This window comes from Leguminivora glycinivorella, chromosome Z (genome assembly GCF_023078275.1).
Source record: "Leguminivora glycinivorella isolate SPB_JAAS2020 chromosome Z, LegGlyc_1.1, whole genome shotgun sequence".
Lineage (NCBI taxonomy): Eukaryota > Metazoa > Arthropoda > Insecta > Lepidoptera > Tortricidae > Leguminivora > Leguminivora glycinivorella.
Window position 1 is genome coordinate 19,025,119 of NC_062998.1, and position 18,551 is coordinate 19,043,669.

The 18,551-nt window shown below is 36.5% G+C and overlaps 2 protein-coding genes across 3 annotated transcripts; both read left to right on the forward strand.

Moving 5' to 3' along the window:
- Window positions 1–192: 192 nt before the first annotated feature.
- LOC125241541 lies at window positions 193–6,715 on the forward strand. Its single transcript, XM_048150071.1, is given in 4 exon segments — window positions 193–336; window positions 418–588; window positions 4,153–4,406; window positions 4,408–6,715. Coding segments are annotated over 4 exon segments (1,026 nt in total). The 5' UTR covers window positions 193–227; the 3' UTR covers window positions 4,900–6,715.
- A 1,523-nt stretch (window positions 6,716–8,238) lies between these two features.
- LOC125241737 (follicle cell protein 3C-1) lies at window positions 8,239–15,635 on the forward strand. Of its 2 annotated transcripts, none has more exons than XM_048150351.1 (4): window positions 8,239–8,307; window positions 11,819–11,975; window positions 12,595–12,774; window positions 14,863–15,635. In XM_048150351.1, exons 2-4 carry the CDS (start codon window positions 11,835–11,837, stop codon window positions 15,034–15,036), a joined length of 495 nt encoding a protein of 164 aa, XP_048006308.1. In that variant the 5' UTR covers window positions 8,239–8,307; window positions 11,819–11,834; the 3' UTR covers window positions 15,037–15,635. The 2 variants fall into 2 exon arrangements, with proteins under 2 accessions (XP_048006308.1, XP_048006309.1); XM_048150352.1 differs by lacking the exon at window positions 8,239–8,307 and adding an exon at window positions 8,502–8,606.
- Window positions 15,636–18,551: the final 2,916 nt, after the last annotated feature.

Sequence of the window (18,551 nt, forward strand, 5' to 3'; positions counted from 1 at the left end):
CTTTTTAGTCATGACATATACTAATTATTGATTTAGAGCGTGATTCTTAAACATATAAAGTTCTAATACAGCTTATATAATAATGAAATGAAATCTGTCTAGGCTGTTTACTAATTCAATGTTCTCAAGCAAACAACATATACTAATTATTGATTTAACGTGATTCTTAAACTCTAATACCTTATATAATAATAAAATGAAACCTGTCTAGGCTGTTTACTAATTCAATGTTCTCAAGCAAACAACATCTTCGGAAACGTACTCCCGAAAATGGTACTGACCGAGAAGAGTTTTTATCATTGTTAGTGGACGAGTATTTGAATTCTAATTCGTATGGTAAATAATCTGTCCGTTTATGGTCTCTTTCTATACATGCAATATTTAACACATATAATTTTTCTTATATATAATTTTCAGATGCGAAGTGCCAAGTGTTAGCTAATTTGGCTAATTTTGGGTACGATCCTGTGAATTATGATTACATCCGACGAGTTGGTGTCCTGGATATTTTTCTGTATGTTTTGAAGAATGAATCTGACATAACTTTGCTTCACTTCGCCTGTGCAGGAATTTGCAACTTGTGCATAGGTAAATATCAAAACGAATATGTGAACCTCTTATTATTATGCCTTTCATCTTTACCAAGGTCATTAATATTAAGACTATCTGCAAAAAGCTTTGTGTTTATCTTTTGATCCAGAGATTTCAGTGACAGGGATCTACTTAAAACGTATTTGGTATGTGTACTGCAGTTTGTCGTGTCCTGATATAGTTGCAATCATAAGTCTGTGTGGCTCTACAATTCATTAAATTTTTAATGACTGATGTAAGTGGTTGGGATCCCACAGCCTAGCTGTTAGATGCTGTATTTCGGGTTTTGTGGATAAGGTAACTACAAAATTTACTTAGAAATAACATTAACTTGTTTACCCTACAATATATGTGTATAAGGTCAGTGTCCATAAGGTAGTGAAGTTGTATATTCAGAACATACACCATACACCAGATGATTTGAGACGAGTCCCTCAAAGCCACATAACCTGAATGTGTGGGTCAGTAGACTGTCTCGGCCACCTTAGATTTTCTGTGTTCATTGGATTACTAGAGAACATTACAAAACGAAAACTTCTGAATAGGGAATAAGTTATTCTATTAAGAATAGATACCTATTTTTATATTTCAACTAACTCCATGAGATCAGCCTTATGTCTATTATGGCAGTTATAAGATAAAGAATACATTAATAGACTTTTTGGTACAGTAATGGATGAAGAATTATTTGCAATGCAAAATATTGTCACTACTTTTTAAAAAACTTGTATCTTCGTCTGTCAATGATAAGAAAATTGTAGTAAGTATGTATGGAATGCATATAGACTTACTGCATTTTAACTTTGAGGAGCAGCGTGAGATACGAGATTTTTCCAAAGTAGTGACGATATAGCAAATTGCATTTGCTGCGAATTTTAAAAACCATTTATATTCTTAGTACCTACTGTGCTATTTGTTCATTACATTTTATTTTACTCCTTACCAAAATGTTTATACTTTATGTTTACTGCATGGCAGATTGATATAATATATCTTATGTATTTTTTTTTCTGTAAACAGCTATTGCGAACTATAATTTGGTATGAAGTGTCCTCTATTTGCTTTAGCAGTGCCTTACTATGTATAATTTAAAATTCTCTGGGACGGACTTGAGTAACTTAAAAATATACCTATCGGTATGACCGGATTGAGCAGTACTAAAATAAATATTGTACTACTTTGTACAGTTGAGTTCATAAATATGTGTACATTTTTCACCTTATTGCATTGAGTTAAGGTGAAGAAATGTACACATATTTATGAACTCGACTGTATGCATGTATGTTTTTAGTAAATACCTATGTATGTTTATGTGCAAATCTACAAATAACACTAGCTTCCTTGAATTAAGTAAATCCATGCTGACCCAAAAGTGACCCCCTCTGCATTGAACAGCAAAGTCGCTAAGCGAAAAGTTATGCTGGTAGCGTGCGTGACAGAGTGGCGCTGATTGTCACAAATACACGTCATCTTATGGCCATGTCCAATATTAATGATAGCACTATTTGACATGATGCCGGGAGGACTTACGGAACTAACTTGTTCCGTATATTGTCCTTTAGAGTCGTCGGCAACCCGAACCCTCCTTGGAACTTGTACAGTCCTTTTTGCTGTGTACTTAACACAGCAAAAGGGAATGTACAAGTTTCTAATGGGGTGGCAACGCGCATGTGACACTGTTTGCGTTGCATGCGTTCATAGGTTACGGTGACCGCTTTCCATCAGGCGGACCGTATGCTTGTTTGCCACCGACGTAGTATAAAAAAAAATGCCAACTTCCACTTTTCATCATCGTACCGCTCGCCATCGACAGGGCGCTCGTCCACACACCTTGCAACCTAAATGGTCGCGCACCATGCGGATTCAAAGGAATTTCCTCCCGCGGACGCTCGGTTGTGGAATGAGCTCCCTGCCGAGATATTTTCGATGAACTACAGTATGGGGTTCTTCATAAAAGGAGTGTACAAGTTTTTAATGGGTCGGCAACGCGCATGTGACACTCCTTCAGGCGTCCATAGGTTACGGTAACCGCTTTCCATCAGGCGGACTGTATACTTGTAAAAATAGCAGCAGCCGTTGAAACTAATTTGACTCCATCAAATTTAACACGGAAAAGCCACAAAACAGCATGTGTCGTGCACATAGTAGGGTGGAGCGAAAAAACACTTTTCTGGAATTAGCAAACCTAATAGTTATCATTCAATGCCCCTTAGTCTATGAAACCTATGTGCAAAATTTCTGCTTTTTAAATCAACATCTTCAGCCTCCGCATTAGGTTTGAAATTTTGAAAATCTCATACAAACCTGAAAATTCAACTTCCAGATAAAAATTTTTTTTCGGCAACATTATGTTCAGTATACATTATTGATACATATTATTACAAGAAACTACCAAAAGTTGCGAAAATAGCGTTAAAAATCGCCAATTTTCAGTATTTTAGCGGCTATTTTGGCCAATGTACTGAAACTAGGCAAACTTTGGCGATTTTTGACGCTATTTTCGCAAATTTTGGTAATTTCTTGTAATAATATGTATCAATAATGTATATTGTATACTGAACATAATACTGTCGAAAAATTTTTTTTATCTGAAAGTTGAATTTTCAGGTTTGTATGAGTTTTTCAAAATTTCAAACCTAATGCGGAGGCTGAAGATGTTGATTTAAAAAGCTGAAAATTTGCACAAAGGCTTCATAGACTAAGGGGCATTGATTGATAACTATTAGATTTGCTAATTCCAGAAAAGTGTTTTTTCGCTCCACCCTAGCACATAGCCAATATAAAAAAAAAAAAGATATAATAAATAAAATAAAATATTATAGGACATTCTTTCTTTTGCCGTGAAGGACGGACAAACAAACAGACACGCACACTTTCCCATTTATAATGTTAGTATTGATTATGATTTATTGATAAGTTTGCGATGCCAATTAAGATGTTGATAGAACTTTAATTTTTTTTAAAGATATGTGTATCAATATAAAATAATAAATAAATACCATAGGACATTCTTACCCAGATTGACTTATTCCCACGGTAAGCTTAAGATGGCTTGTATTGCAGGTACTCAGACTCATATAGAGGTATATATAATATATAAATACTTATATACATAGAAAACATCCATGACGACCATGACTCGGGAACAAATGTGAGTGTGCGCGGGAAAACGTCCCACTTTGTCGATTGCTATAAAGCCTCTTTGTCAGTTTATTCATATAAAGATACAAGTAAATCTCGCCTTAATGTTAACCGACAAAGTGGGGCGTTTTACTAAACACATTCACTAATATCTGTGCTCATCACGAATAAATGCCCTTACCGGGATTCGAAACCGGGACCGCGGCGTAGCAGGCAGGATCACTACGCGCTAGGCCCGGCCGGTCATAATAAACTAATAATGTAATTTATATGTGTGTTGAGGTCTAGTAGAAGCGAAGGTTTCATTTTTGCCGTCGTTCCGAACCTGTTTTTTTTTCTGGTAGCCTGGTTCTACACCCTCTACATTAATGTGAACCTATCTGAATCCATTAATAGATTAGTTGATTTGCTTATTTTCAGATCATCTGAATGCAGAATACATTTTGGTAAATGCTGGATTGAAACCAATTATCGACCGATTAGGAAGCCAACACAGTGAAACTGTTGCTGACACAATAACAATATTAATCAGTTTATACAACAAGGAGACAGAAGCTGATATTAAAACTGCAGAAGTAATACAGCGCATGCACAATTTAACAAAATCAGATGACAAAAGACTTGTAAATTTGGCTTCTTTGTTCCTCACCAATACTCATAATTAGAATCATGGCAATAAGTTAAATAACAACCCTCAAGATGTTGTCAAACAGATTTCCGTTTCTAGTTGCAAACAACAAAAATTACCAGAAAATTTGTAAAATACACACGACATCGTTCAGCAGTACAGCTTTCAAAGCCGGCGATAAAATTCGAATACAAAAGACGCTTACTCAGAAGGATCTCGATGCATTCTCTAATCTGACAAGTGACCACAATCCGCTGCACAAGAACAACGGCAACAAGCGGCCCATCGTGCACGGAGCGCTGCTCAACGGGCTGGTGGCGGGGCTCATCGGCACGCACCTGCCAGGCCCCGGCACCGTGCTCGTCTCGCAGACCATGAAGTTTCCCAACAAATGCTTCGTTGGTGAGAAGCTGACTATAAGTGTAGAACTGGTGGATGTTAGAAAGATCCTCAAAGTGAAGTTCTTCTGTATTGTTGAAGAGGAAAAGAAGGTTGTGTTCGAGGGTGAGGCTAAACTCATGCTAGCCAAAGACTGTTAATTTTTTTTACGTAACTAAGCAAGAAAATAAACTAATGTACATGATAAGATAATATAAATATTGTTATTTTTCCATACAAGCGAATTAGTCTTAAAGTACCAGTTTTCTCACTCTCAAGTACCTGAGATTGCGGCAATGAAGCTTTTTACAAATTTTAATCGGTTTTTCACGAAAATCACGAACGAATTACCTTAATGAAACAATCGGGGAACTGAATAAATAAACTCTTCCAAATTCTATTAATATTTTGACAATTGATATGTGAACGTTCGTCTAAGAAATGAACGTTCAAGAATACTTCACCACACAAATATAATATTATCAGTATTATGCACAAATGTTATGTTACACTAATAACAATACCATGTTGGTTACATTACTAGCAAGACAGCATCACTTGTATGGATACTTCCGTTGATAATCATCCTTTAGTCCTTCATATAATGATTAGATTTTAATAAAGTTTATATATATGTTTAAGCTTTGATTACTATTTCGATATATTATAATGCATGTAAGCGAAAATCTATAATATGAAATGTGATTTTAATATAATAAAAACTATAGTGTGCCAATAAATAGGTTCTAACTCTTGGTTAGATTATGAACTCTTGTGAAGTACAATTTAGGAATTATTCTACTATAATTAGAATGTAAGTCCCTGATTTAAATACTTATCTCTAAAAAGTTCATCTGAAAGTCCATTATAGTCGGTGATTATAGTCAATAACTTGTTAAGACTGATAGTCTCTAATTTATAATTTGTATTCACATTTAGACATCATTAATTGAAAAGGATTCAATCGTTTTTACGTTTACCGCTAACTGAACGGTATCTTACCGATATGTTTTCAACTTTCAAATGATAATTTCTTACGCTGAACGTATGTTTTTATGCGACTGTTTATTCGCGATATGGACGCCCATAGCAAGCCGCGCGAGTAAAGTTGTAAGTGAAATCCGCAACGCGCGCCCGCGTCTCTCATCGGCGATGTTGCATTTATTTATTGTCTTGACTGTACTATCACGTTTTTCACGGAAAATGGCTAGTTCAAAACACGGGCCAGATGAAATAGTTTGCCACAAATTTGTTTTGCACTGGTTGGTGGCTAATAACTAAAAACACTAGCTTTTTATTATGTCAGTTATGCAAGGGGATGTATGTAAATAGTTGATTAAGGATTATATAATCTCCAACACATTAGTAGCGGATACTATTGTATTTTCTATACACATGCATGACAAATTTCTGAAACTTGAAATTATAAATTAGGGTTCCTAGTTTGACTACGAAACTCTGAATGTACATCCTAATTCTAGATATGTTATACGTTATATGTGAAGGTACCTATGCTAGAATGTTGGATTACTGAACGCATCAATTATAAAAGCAACATTTACTTGCTGATTATCTATAAGATATCTACTTTTAAACATACAATCTTTCTGATTAATTATTGTAACCTGATTCCTGGGGATATTCTCTAAAGGAATAAAAAAACGAAACTAACATTATTGTTTGATGTGCCTCGGTAAGAATAATAAACAAAACGCTGGCAAATATTTGGGTAAGATTGTTTTTAGTCACCATTGAAACAACAGAAAAATATTACCAGTAGGTAGTTTAACGGTTTATCACAGGTCGCTTGAATAACTAATGTGCAATTTTAACTGATATTACTTTGTCTTTTAACTCAGTACAACAAACAAGTACCTACCTACAGTCAACCCTAAAGAATGTGTCGGAATATTACTCGTTTTTATATTAAACTATTTTTAAACTAATAGTTATTTGAGCATTTACCACTACATAATATATTTAAAAATAAAATAAAGTCTTCTTTCAGCAATATATCCTATCTGTGATATTTTAGGTACTTTCCCTTCATGTCCCATATTCTTGGGACACCCTGTATAGTTTGAGACTAAACCTTGGTAGTCTTTGACATTAGCTTACGATTTGTGACGACCGCTAATCGGTTGTTGTGATCCGGAGTTGAGGTCAAATCCCCAATTGATCTATTATTAATTTTAGGAAAGTACATTTTGCATTATATTGAGCTAATATCATATGTATTTCATTTTACTATCACATTTACACGTAAGTAAGACTGTGCCGAATGGCTGCTAGTTAGCCCTACAATAAGAGCTATATTATAATAGCCGTTATGCTCGGAGAGATGTCGCTGCCGCTAATCGACAGTAAGACGTGCAATCATTTTTGATTTGTTTTGTTGTTTATTTATTTATCCATGCAATGATTATATTATAAAGTACGATTTTGTATTATCTTTGTGCCTTGTTGAGTTTCAGTTGACTTTCATTAAACATTTTCCTTGTTAGTACGTAGTTGTATAATTTTTGTCTTGGCCATAAGCTTTTACCTATTTAGATTCCTTATTAAATTTATAATGAATTAACGATCATCTACAGTAATAGTAAATACCTAGGTTTCTTTAAAAAAACAAGTTCCAACTTAAAATTAGATACTACATGTTAAATGATTGAATGATAATAATATTATATTATAAGTGTTAATTACACTTAGTTAAATGATTCACGGTTAGTTTCATAAGACTTATATTGACCGGGATATAAACCATGATTACCTTTTTGATTTTTATTGAGGTCCCGATATGTCTTAATTACACTTTTTGTACCTACATAGAAACAAACACTCGAGTAACAGAGTATTTAATAAGGTGCATTAGGGTAATTCCGAAAGTCGTCTAATTTCCATCATATCAAGATTCCCCTTTCGGAATTACCAGAGCATTTCTGTCATTCGGAATTATCCTAAAGCACCTTACATCAAACTTAATGCGAATCATTCATATGTTGAGATTATGAAGTTTTTATCATAATTCTTTACAGTAGGTATACTTGCCTACTTGGGAAAGTAAACTTTAAAAGTACCTATGGGTAGTTTGTATGCCACGCTTAATTGTGATTCTAGTTAAATGTGTAAGTATTTTTTTAATGCGACTCTTTGTATGTGACCTTATGTGGACAATGGCAACAGAGAGGTAGAATATTATTTGCCCTCTAATTGATGAGATGGGTCGATTTAGTCGATTATAAGACTAAATTGCCTCAGTTGAAATAGGTACTTACAGTACACGTGAGGGGAATTAGCTGACATTCGTGTTTTTGTATCAATAAGTGTCTTCAACCGATTATCTTCGGATCACGTACCTACGTGAAATCGGCATCTCGTGCACGCACGTTTTGCTCGCCCGGTGGCTGAGGCTGCAGTTTTTTATCGCATCTGCCCTGGAGATATGGCTTCGCACGCATGCTTATAAAGTCCTAGAAGACCTAAGAATTAAGTAACGAGTTCTCGGCGAACCAGTGAACAGTAATGTGAAGTTCAAGTCCAGTGCTTGTGAAGTGTAATACTTAGTCGAGGTATGTGGTAGTTATACTTAATTATTTCTGCAGTTACCTTATATGATTATTTAGGTTGAGAGAAAGGGACACAGCTATAGCAGTTACATACTCTCTATCGAACGGCTTTAGCACGTCATGGTGGTTGCAGTGATGTCTTTGTGGAATTCTCGGTGATAAGTGAATTTAAATTTTATGAACACTTCCCGTTTAGTAAGTAGTATAGAAAAATACTATTAAAATAAAGCTGAAGTGCACAAGTTTTCAGTGAAAAAGCTCTGATAATAATTATCTAATGCCCATTTTACCACGTTGTATAGGTAAGTGGAAATACCTAATTATAAATGTAATTTTCTTTTTTTTTACTCCTTTGAATAGACAAAGCGGACTCTAGGTCCTTATGAGCTGTGATCATGGTATAGCGTGGGGTGGGGTCAATGACAGGAAAATGATCGAAAGGGGACGGTCGGTTCTCCATACAATAGTTATTTGTTATACAAGGGGGCAAAGTTGTATTTTAACGCCGAGTGTGGAATTGAAAAACGAGCAAGTGAAAGGATTCTATAGTTGAACCACGAGCGAAGCGAGTGGTTCGAGAATAGAATCCTGAACTTGCGAGTTTTTTAACACACGAGAAGTAAAATACATTTGCACCCGAGTGTAACACAAAACTTTTCCCCTCACTATAGCGAGGAAACTACGACACAAAAAATGCGTTTGTCACTGCTTCCAGTAGTTCCACAGGTGGTAAATCATCTGTATTACTAGATTCACCTACTTTTATCAATTTTAAAGCAGTTAATTTGACTTTATTCAAGGTCAAATTACTTTACCTACTAGTGGATAAAATGCGTTTTTACCCTCTGGTATTAAAGGACAAAACACGTGTTTTCGAGCTAGTGAGGGGAAAACTACTTAGTCATCATTTTCCTGGGCCATATAGTCATACTTGTTATGGAGAATTTTTGGCCAAAAGCTGCACTTTTAGATGGAAGCAAGCCGCTTTGCATGGTGATAGTAGATATCAAAGTAAACGATTTTTTCCGAGGATATCGAAATTTCATCCCTTAGGAAGCCGAGCGTAGCGAGGTGTTTTATGAAAATGAAAAAAAAATTATATCTTTTTATTGTATCGTCCGATTTTGACAAAACGTATCTCAAATGAAAGGTATTGCTTTATGTAATTAAAAAAAATGGAAAAAATATATTATAAAAAAAAGTAAAAAAAAAAATAAAAAAAAGTCAATTTACGTCTCGCACTGAATAATTTCAAAGAATGACAGGCAAAATGTACAATTTCGATAAATGAGTTTTTTTAAATCAAAGACAGATAAATTCATAGTTGAAAACTAAAGATCGCATCGAAATCGGATTTGCATTTTTTAAGATACAAGTTTCCAAAGTTGGGAAAATTTGCTTTATATGGCCACTTTGAAATTCCTTTGCCAGAAAGTCAGAAATAATATATTTTTCTTTCACAGAAAAGTACATAGTGACAGTACACATCAAAATAAAATAAAAAATTCCGAGGATATCATAATTTAATCACTTAGGATGACGAGCGAAGCGAGGTCTGTTACGAAAACCGAAAAAAAAATCTATTTTTTTTGTACGTCGTCCGATTTTGACAAAACATGTTTCAATTGAAAGGTATTGCTTTATGTAACTTAAAAAAAATATTTAAAAAATATAAGAAAAAAATTGTAAGATTAAAAAAAAAACGTATATTTTCGTATCACACTGAATAACTGCAAAAACGGTAGAAATAATGTACGATGTCGAGATGTAAGTTTTTAATATTAAAGACAAATAAATTCATGATTATAAACTAAAAACCGAATCGAAATCGGATCAGTAGTTTTTAAGATACAAGTTGCCAAAGTTGGCTTAGTTTGTTTATATGGTCGCTTATAAATTCCTTAGCTAGAAAGTCAGAAACATTGTAATTTTCTTACAGTTAAAAGTATGAATTGGTAAAAGACGTCATAATAAACGATTATTTCCGAGGATATAAAAATTTCATCCCTTCGAAAGCCGAGCGTAGCGAGGTCTGTTACGAAAAACAAAAAAAAAAATTATTGCATCGTCGTCTGATTTTGACAAAAAGTATGTCAGTTGAAAGAGATTCATTGATGTAACGTAAAAAAAAATAGAAAAAAAATCTCACAAAAAAAAAAGAAAAAAATTAAAAAATATATATAAACAAACTAAGCCAACTTTGGCAACTTGTATCATTAAAAACTACTGATCCGATTTCGATTCGGTTTTTAGTTTATAATCATGAATTTATTTGTTTTTAATTTTAAAAACTAACATCTCGAAATTGTACATTATTTCTACCGTTTTTTGCAGTTATTCAGTGTGATACGAAAATATAAGTTATTTTATTTTTTTTCTTACTTTTTTTTATAATATATTTTTTTCCAATATTTTTTTAAATTACATAAAGCAATAAGTACCTTTCATTTGAGATACGTTTTGTCATAATCGGACGATACAATAAAAAGGTATAATTTTTTTCATTTTCATAAAACACCTCGCTACGCTCGGCTTCCTAAGGGATGAAATTTCGATATCCTCGGAAAAAATCGTTTACTTTGATGTCTACTATCACCATGCAAAGCGGCTTGCTTCCATCTCAAAGTGCAGCTTTTTTTTCATAACTAGTATGACTAATAGTCAAATATTTTTAGACAATTTCACAGTGCCTTTTATTTGATTTGTTCAATAATGTTTGTATAATAATTTCGTGTTCGGGGCTGTCCTTTCACTTTGTACCTAGTGCTTGGTCCATAATGGTAAGTTGCTCAAATCTCTTCATTAAATAGAAGAGAGAAAATAATGTTATGATTTTCTTAGTTAACTATTTTTGTTGATAAAATAGGTAACTAAGAAAATCATAACAGAATAAGAATAAATAAGAATAAAATGTAGATCAATATAGTTCCAGCTATTACTGCGCTAGGATTTCTATGTCAAATGCGCAGATGCACAAGCAATTTTGTAAGCTACTAAATAATGAAGATGAAATAGTACATTACATCAGAGGCCGGGAAAATGAGGATTTCCGGCCAAGTGGGTATATACGGCCGAGCGAGCGTGCGAGCGAGGCCGGATAGGGATACGAGGCCGGGAATCCGATTTCACGCCGAGGCATGTATAGTGCTTTTCTCAAACATACAATGAAATAAAAAAAAAATGCTCTAAAGGACAATATTTTATTAAAAAAAGTTACTTTGCAGGCCTAGGCCTGAAAAATAATATGAAATCCCTTTACAGTCACAGTAAAGACAATATTTCATTGCATGTTTGAGAAAATTTAATTTTCTGGTATTTACAAGTCTGGCCAAAAAGAGTAAAAATTTAAAAGTGGCATCATTGCAGTGCCATCTCTTTCAAATCAATATGTGTGAGAAAACGGGACGACACTACGATGTTGCCACTTTTTAATTTTTACTCTTTGGTCAGTCTGTAGGTAGGTACATAGCCCAGGTGTAAAACATAATGTACCTATGTGGTTCCTCTCCAACAGAGACGTAGTACACGCAATGTGCGGCAACTGGTGGCTGGTTGTCCTGGCGGGTCTGTGCCTGGTGGCGGGCGCCGAGGCCCGGCGGAAGGCCAAGCGGGACGACTTCGAGACCGCCAAGTCCCTCGAGGACGCGGACTATGACGAGGACGTCGATGGGGTAAGGAATAACGTACTATAATGTGGATAGGCAGATAGATACACTATGTAGTAACCATTAATTTGAAACCCATTTCGATGGCTGCTACAGCTACGTATTTCGGGACAGAACTATTTCTGTGTAGGAACTCGAAGAACTGCGCTCGTGACAAATCAAACAGAGCTACAAACCGTACCGTATTTAGAGATTTCACTCGTAGCCAGCTCTTCCTAGATTCATGATTGTATTTCTGCAAAATATTAGTAGTAGGCACCTACAGGTAGGTAGGTACTTGGAAAACTTGGCTTTAAGAAATAACCGACAAGATGTTCGTTACAACTGAAGTGTGATGCGTCTAATGGTATAGACCCTACACGTGGTGGCCTAGACGTATTACATAAGCCTTCGTCAAGTTTTTAATAAAGTGTCAGAGCTAAGTTTAAGCTGGTTAATTTTGTAACTCAGTCTTCAGGAGACTATAAGGCTGGTTTAAGTATCACGCGGACCGACCGCGCAGAGCGATCCGCAGGGAGCGTTTTAGAGTGGCGCGGACGACAACATCAACTTCATACAAATTGGTCGCGCGGACGGTCCGCGTGACACTAAAACCAGCCTAACTATGAACCACTGTAACTTGCAGGTGGAGCCTTGTCAGTGCGGCGTGTTCATGTCGCAGCAAGTGGGCATCAAGGAGGGGCGGCGCGCCAGGCCGCGCGGGCCGCCGACGGGCGAGCCCGTAGTCACCTACGACACGGACGCACCCAGCCTGCCCTGCGGCTCCGCGGGCTTCAAGCACTGCATCAGCAAATGCCTCGACGTGGTGAGTTGCCATTACAACATGCATCCTTTAACGAACAAATATAACTGTGTGGATCGTGATCAAGTCCGAGGAAGAGGGAAGGGCGGGCCTTCAAGTGACGTGGACGTGGACGTGGTGTGTAGTCATTATAACATGATGTATTGTAGCGAGTGAGCATGATGTATTGGAGCTAGTCTACTAGCTAATTCTGTTCATGTAGATAGATATCAGTAAGATGGCATCACTGCATCTAGGTGCCTACATTTGGTGAGTAGCAAATGTAGCTATACGGAGCTTTAGGAATGTACCGATATCTAAGTACTAGATTCGAGTCGGTCGGATCAAACTACTTCAGGAAGACACTTCCAAAGCGTGTTACATGCCAAAGTGTGTCATTGGCATCATTAATGCCATTTCATTGCATTGTTAGTACCTATATCTGCATAGTAGTCATACAATGTTAGTACAGCCAACAAATTGGAACCCTAGGCCACTGTAGGACTATGTCATATAGTAACGTTATAAATCAGATTGTAAGAAATCTCTTACTGCTTGTCATTTTGACATGGTTGTTAGAGTGGCCTAGGGTTCCAATTGGTTGACTGTACCTATCATAATTTGTTCCGTTTGATGCTAATTATACTTAAGTGCCTACCTATTCGCCGCAACATTTTAAAAAGCTGTTTTTCGTATTTAAAACTGACGTTGACTGTACCTACTTGTTAGGTAGGTATAGCAGTTTAGTGCTTGGACTCTGATATATTAAATTATCATTCTTAAAATACTTATTCATTATTAGCATTTTTAGCGTGATCTGATATTGTTAACACAATTTTAGTTGGTATTTTTTTTGTAATGGAAGATTGAAAAATAATGAACGTGTTTTAAGTTTAACAGAACATTCATAATATATGATACTTAATATTTTATTGCGACGATTACAATACTTAATAATATGCATGTATAATGAAATGATTTACTATAACCTAACCACAAAATTAAAATTTTGAAAAAACCCCCGACCGAGACCTAGTGGACCGATTTTCTTGAAACATGGCTAAGAACACTCCCGACTAACTCAGCTTTCAGACAAAAAAAACTAAATCAAAATCGGTTCATCCGTTCGAGAGCTACGATGCCACAGACAGACACACACACAGACAAACAGACAGACAGACAGACAGACAGACAAACAGACAAACAGACAGACAGACAGACAGACATACACACAGACAGACACGTCAAACTTATAACACCCATCGTTTTTTGCGTCGGGGGTTAAAAACATACTTAAAACGGTCAGTTACACAGTTACAGAAAGTTACACCTACCTACCCTACCTACGTAACAATTAACAATTAAAATATATGTGATGTTCCGAGGCAAAAGGTACCTTAAACTAATAAGGCGTAAGAACCAGAGCGCGGCGGGCGTCACAAATATTTGAGCACTTCTGGCACCTTGCTTCAAATTTAGGATCAAAATCAGCATTCCTTTCAAAACCAGCTGTCCTTAATGCTTATTGTGTGATTAAATAACTAGTATTGATTCTTGCATACCCAAGTTGAAGTAATCACTTTTTAGAAAATCCCTTTCATAAAACTCGTCAACCCTCATTATCATTAACAGACTTTTAAAAACATTTTCCCCTTACTAGCTCGGAAACACGTGTTTTGTCCTTTAATACCAGCGGGTAAAAACGCATTTTATCCACTAGTGGGTAAAGTAATTTGACCTTGAATAAAGTCAAATTAACTGCTTTAAAATTGATAAAAGTAGGTGAATCTTGTAATAAAGATGATTTTGCGTTGTAGTTTCCTCGCTATAGTGAGGGGAAAAGTTTTGTGTTACACTCGGGTGCAAATGTATTTTACTTCTCGTGTGTTAAAAAACTCGCAAACTCAGGATTCTATTCTCGAACCACTCGCTTCGCTCGTGGTTCAACTATAGAATCCTTTCACTTGCTCGTTTTTCAATTCCACACTCGGCGTTAAAATACAACTTTGCCCCCTTGTATAACAAATTTTCATGTTTTATATAAATGAGTGGCTAGAGTGATCGTGAGTGTATTCGTGTAGAATGTAATCGTAATCCTTAATTCACGTACAGATTCTCAAGTACCTCCCCCGAGCGGGCCCCGTTATCTGCGGCGCGGTGGAGCGCGACGTGCACCGTGAGAAAGCGTTTCTTTTCATCAAGAACTGCGGCGGCGACTGGACTCCCACCAACTTCTCGGCCGGCAAGGAGTTCTGTTGCACGGACGGCCAGCACCACAAATGCTGACATTGCTGACTTATACTCCTGAACTCTGCCCTCCGGAACATCTAGCTCTACGCTTCAACGACATTTGTCTGTCTCGACCATTTACCGTCTCGTATTCCTATTACACGGATTAATTAGTAGTAATTAGAGTTCAATTCCTACTAATGGGGACTCGCGTTCCGATGTACGAAGGGTTACAATAATTTGACGAGATACAGAGGTTGGCGAATTTACAAAAATCGAGGTTTCTGTTAGACTTCTTACCGACGCATTTCCAACATTGTTCGATCCTTAAACTGTCGGGTGCTACTTTATAATTAGAATTTCACTATTTATTGTATGGTGTATGATGTGGAACTCTATTGATGGATGATAAAGTTTCATTGACAAATATGTAGAATATATTAAGGACTCTTGCCACGGCTCTCGTACGTGCTACCCTAGAGATATCTAGAAACATTTGTGAGCAATTAAATATCTATAAAACATAGTCAGTATTTAATTTTAGAATTTTAGATGAATAATAAGTGTACATCATTTATAAATAACATAATTGCGATAACTTTTGTACTTTACTAAGCTGTAAAACGTAGTATTTATAATATAAATGACGCAAAACATAGCAAATGGTATTTCATTCGTATGACGAACGTCCTTTCCATTGGTACCTCAAACTTCAAAGGTAGGAGAAGAGTGTAGTAAAATCAATCAGGTTACATTAATGTCATTTATAATTATTATGCGTATAAGTATGTATATTTAGGTACCTACTTTGTTTTATAAACCATACTCACATAGGCACAAACCGCACAAAAGAAAAAAACCGCATTGTCTATCACCAACAATAAATTGAATGGAAGTATCCCCTTATTTTCAGCATGCGCCGTATGCAAAAGGATGTCCTCTTTAAAGCAATAATTGTAACTCCCCTCAGTACCCGTATAAAGTGGATGCCCGCGCCAGGGAGTGCCTTATCCGTTAACCCGGTTTCACTATGGTGTCAATAGTTCCCTTATCAAGGGCTAGTGTTAAGTATTACGCACATGAAGTGGCTAGAGAGGGCGCGGGGCGGGGGCGGAGCGGGACGCGGGCTGACCCGGATCGCGCAGGGTGAAGAACCCCGCCACGTGCCACTTTCTAAAAAGAAACGCCCGCGCATCCTTGCGTGGATGACTGGATCACTGCTTCTCTATTACAAGACGGAGCGCAGCGCCCGACCGCCATCTTATCACATCGTTACCATTACGTTCCTTAACCATTATTATTTAAGAGTCAAGTCCAGTCAAAATTAAATTATTTTAATGAATGCATATAAGCTTAAAATGTAATTACTTAACCAATATATTTAGTTATTAACTGATAATTACCCTTGAAGAAGCGTAAAATTATATCTAAGTGCTTAAGTAGTTAATAATAAATGCAACCCTTAATTGCGTAAACGTCTATACTTAGTAAGTACCTACATCCTCGATATTGTAACTTTATGTGTCGGATTAATTGGAGAATGGAAATCTATGGAAGTGTTACGAAACAAAATTTTATAGGCTTTTAGTGCCCATAATAATGTTAATGTAATAATCCCATAATCAATAAATAATACCTAATCATATTCTGACCGTCAACAAAATCAACGATTGATGGTCGTTGATTTTGTTGACGGTCAGAAGATATTTATTGGTGAATCCTTAGAAGAGGATACCTAAGATGATTTAAAATAAGAATGTGTTTGTTCCATGCCTAAAATATTGGTATGCTCCTAGTGAAATAAGAACATTAAGGGCCACTTGCACCAACGAAAATGGAAGCTTAACCCATCATTTTATATGGAATTTGACAGACGCCCACTAACCCTGGGTAAAATGGTTGTTGCAAGTGGGCCTAAGAACGTTTGCATCTGAAATTTCAACAGAAATTCGTCGTTTTTCAGATGAAACATAAAAACCCTTAGTGCGATTTTCCCTTGTTCCTCGTAGATAACCAAGTTTTATAACTGGCTTTGTATGAGGAAAAAATATTCTTCTTTGCTTACCCGGTTTGGTAGTCTATAGTCTATACCGTGGGCCTCAGTCAATCTGTGTAAGAATGTCCTATAATATTTATTGATTATATAATTAGTTATAACGTTAATATAATATACGGATTTACATATTACTGCTAAGGTAAGTAAAAAGTTGTTAACAAGTAGGGCATCTAAAGTTTATCTATGTAGTATTGGAACAAAGACCTTTTGAACCTATTTTTGTTTTTCTCCATTCTAATAGCTGCAGGTAAGGAGTTGAGTAAGTAAGGTAATCGTTTGTTAACAAGTCTATCCCCATAGTAATTACTTACTCTGGGGACAGCATATTTACCTGCAGCTACAGATCTGCTGTCATGTTGATGGCTTATTTCATTTTTTATTATATGAGAGTAAAAACCCTACAAACGGATGTTAGAGCAGGAGGGCGGCTCTGGCGCTGGCGCTGGCGGTGGCGGGTTGCGCAAGGCATTACAAACATTACAATAACGCGACATTACGTGCGCCCTGCGCGCGCGCCGCCCCGCCCGCGCCCGCGCCGCTCGGCTCATGACCCCGCACCGATTCAGGGAACTCACGTGTCCGCCGCACTCATTAGCAATTTCAAACTCATCAACTTGCCTAGGGATGGGCATAATTTAAAGTTAGAGTCGTAAGAAAGAAGTTGGCACTATTGGCAGCGAATGTGACAGGCGCGATGCTAATGTTAGTTTATGTTAAACTTTTATGAAATATTTGTGACGTTGCACAGCACAGGTGAAGATACCTATCGAAATCGTTACCAACTTATCTTCGTCTGACTCAGATCATCAGCGCTTGATGCTCTAGGTAAGTATCGGTGGTTACGACCAAAGAATAGTATAATATAGTTACGACGCATTCTTATTTTAAAACGCAACCTACTTGCAATACAAAACTATTGGAATTAGGTTGTCAAATACTTATGAGGGCGTTTACCTTACCTCATAGAATAGGGAAGATGTAGACGTCAACATTTATGTCGAGAACGATTTAATAATGGACTGACAAAGCCCATACAAAAAGCGTACCCCTGAAATGTATGGGCATTTTAGGCTTAAAACTAGATGGCGCTGTTCGCAGCCTGGAAGTGGCCAAAATTATATTGTCCCCAAATATTTTTGCGAAATTATGCGTTACACACCACATGACACCCTAATCACCATAATTATGACAGTGGCACAATAGGTCAACCAACAGGTATACCGATGTATCTTACCTACCTATAATACGTATAAGTACCTAAATGCATTTTTTTATTATTTTTCACCACACCAACTGGTAAATGCTTACTTTGCTATTCGAAAAAAGATAGCAAAATTGCATTCTATCCACAAGAGTGCAAAGTAATTTCATACAAATTTTAACTTGATGTCTTACGGCGACAGTCGCGCGACCGTCGCCGTCGCGTCTCATACTTCCATATCGATAAGGTTTGATTTCGTATGCGTCGCATCGCCGTCGCACGACCATCGCGCGACCGTCGCCCACGCAAGCCACG

Coding starts and splice junctions, on each gene's coding strand:
- LOC125241737 (XM_048150351.1), top strand. CDS start 11,835: ATGTGCGGCAACTGGTGGCTGGTTGTCCTGGCGGGTCTGTGCCTGGTG. Junction 11,976..12,594: donor ATGACGAGGACGTCGATGGG/GTAAGGAATAAC, acceptor TGTAACTTGCAG/GTGGAGCCTTGTCAGTGCGG. Junction 12,775..14,862: donor TCAGCAAATGCCTCGACGTG/GTGAGTTGCCAT, acceptor ATTCACGTACAG/ATTCTCAAGTACCTCCCCCG.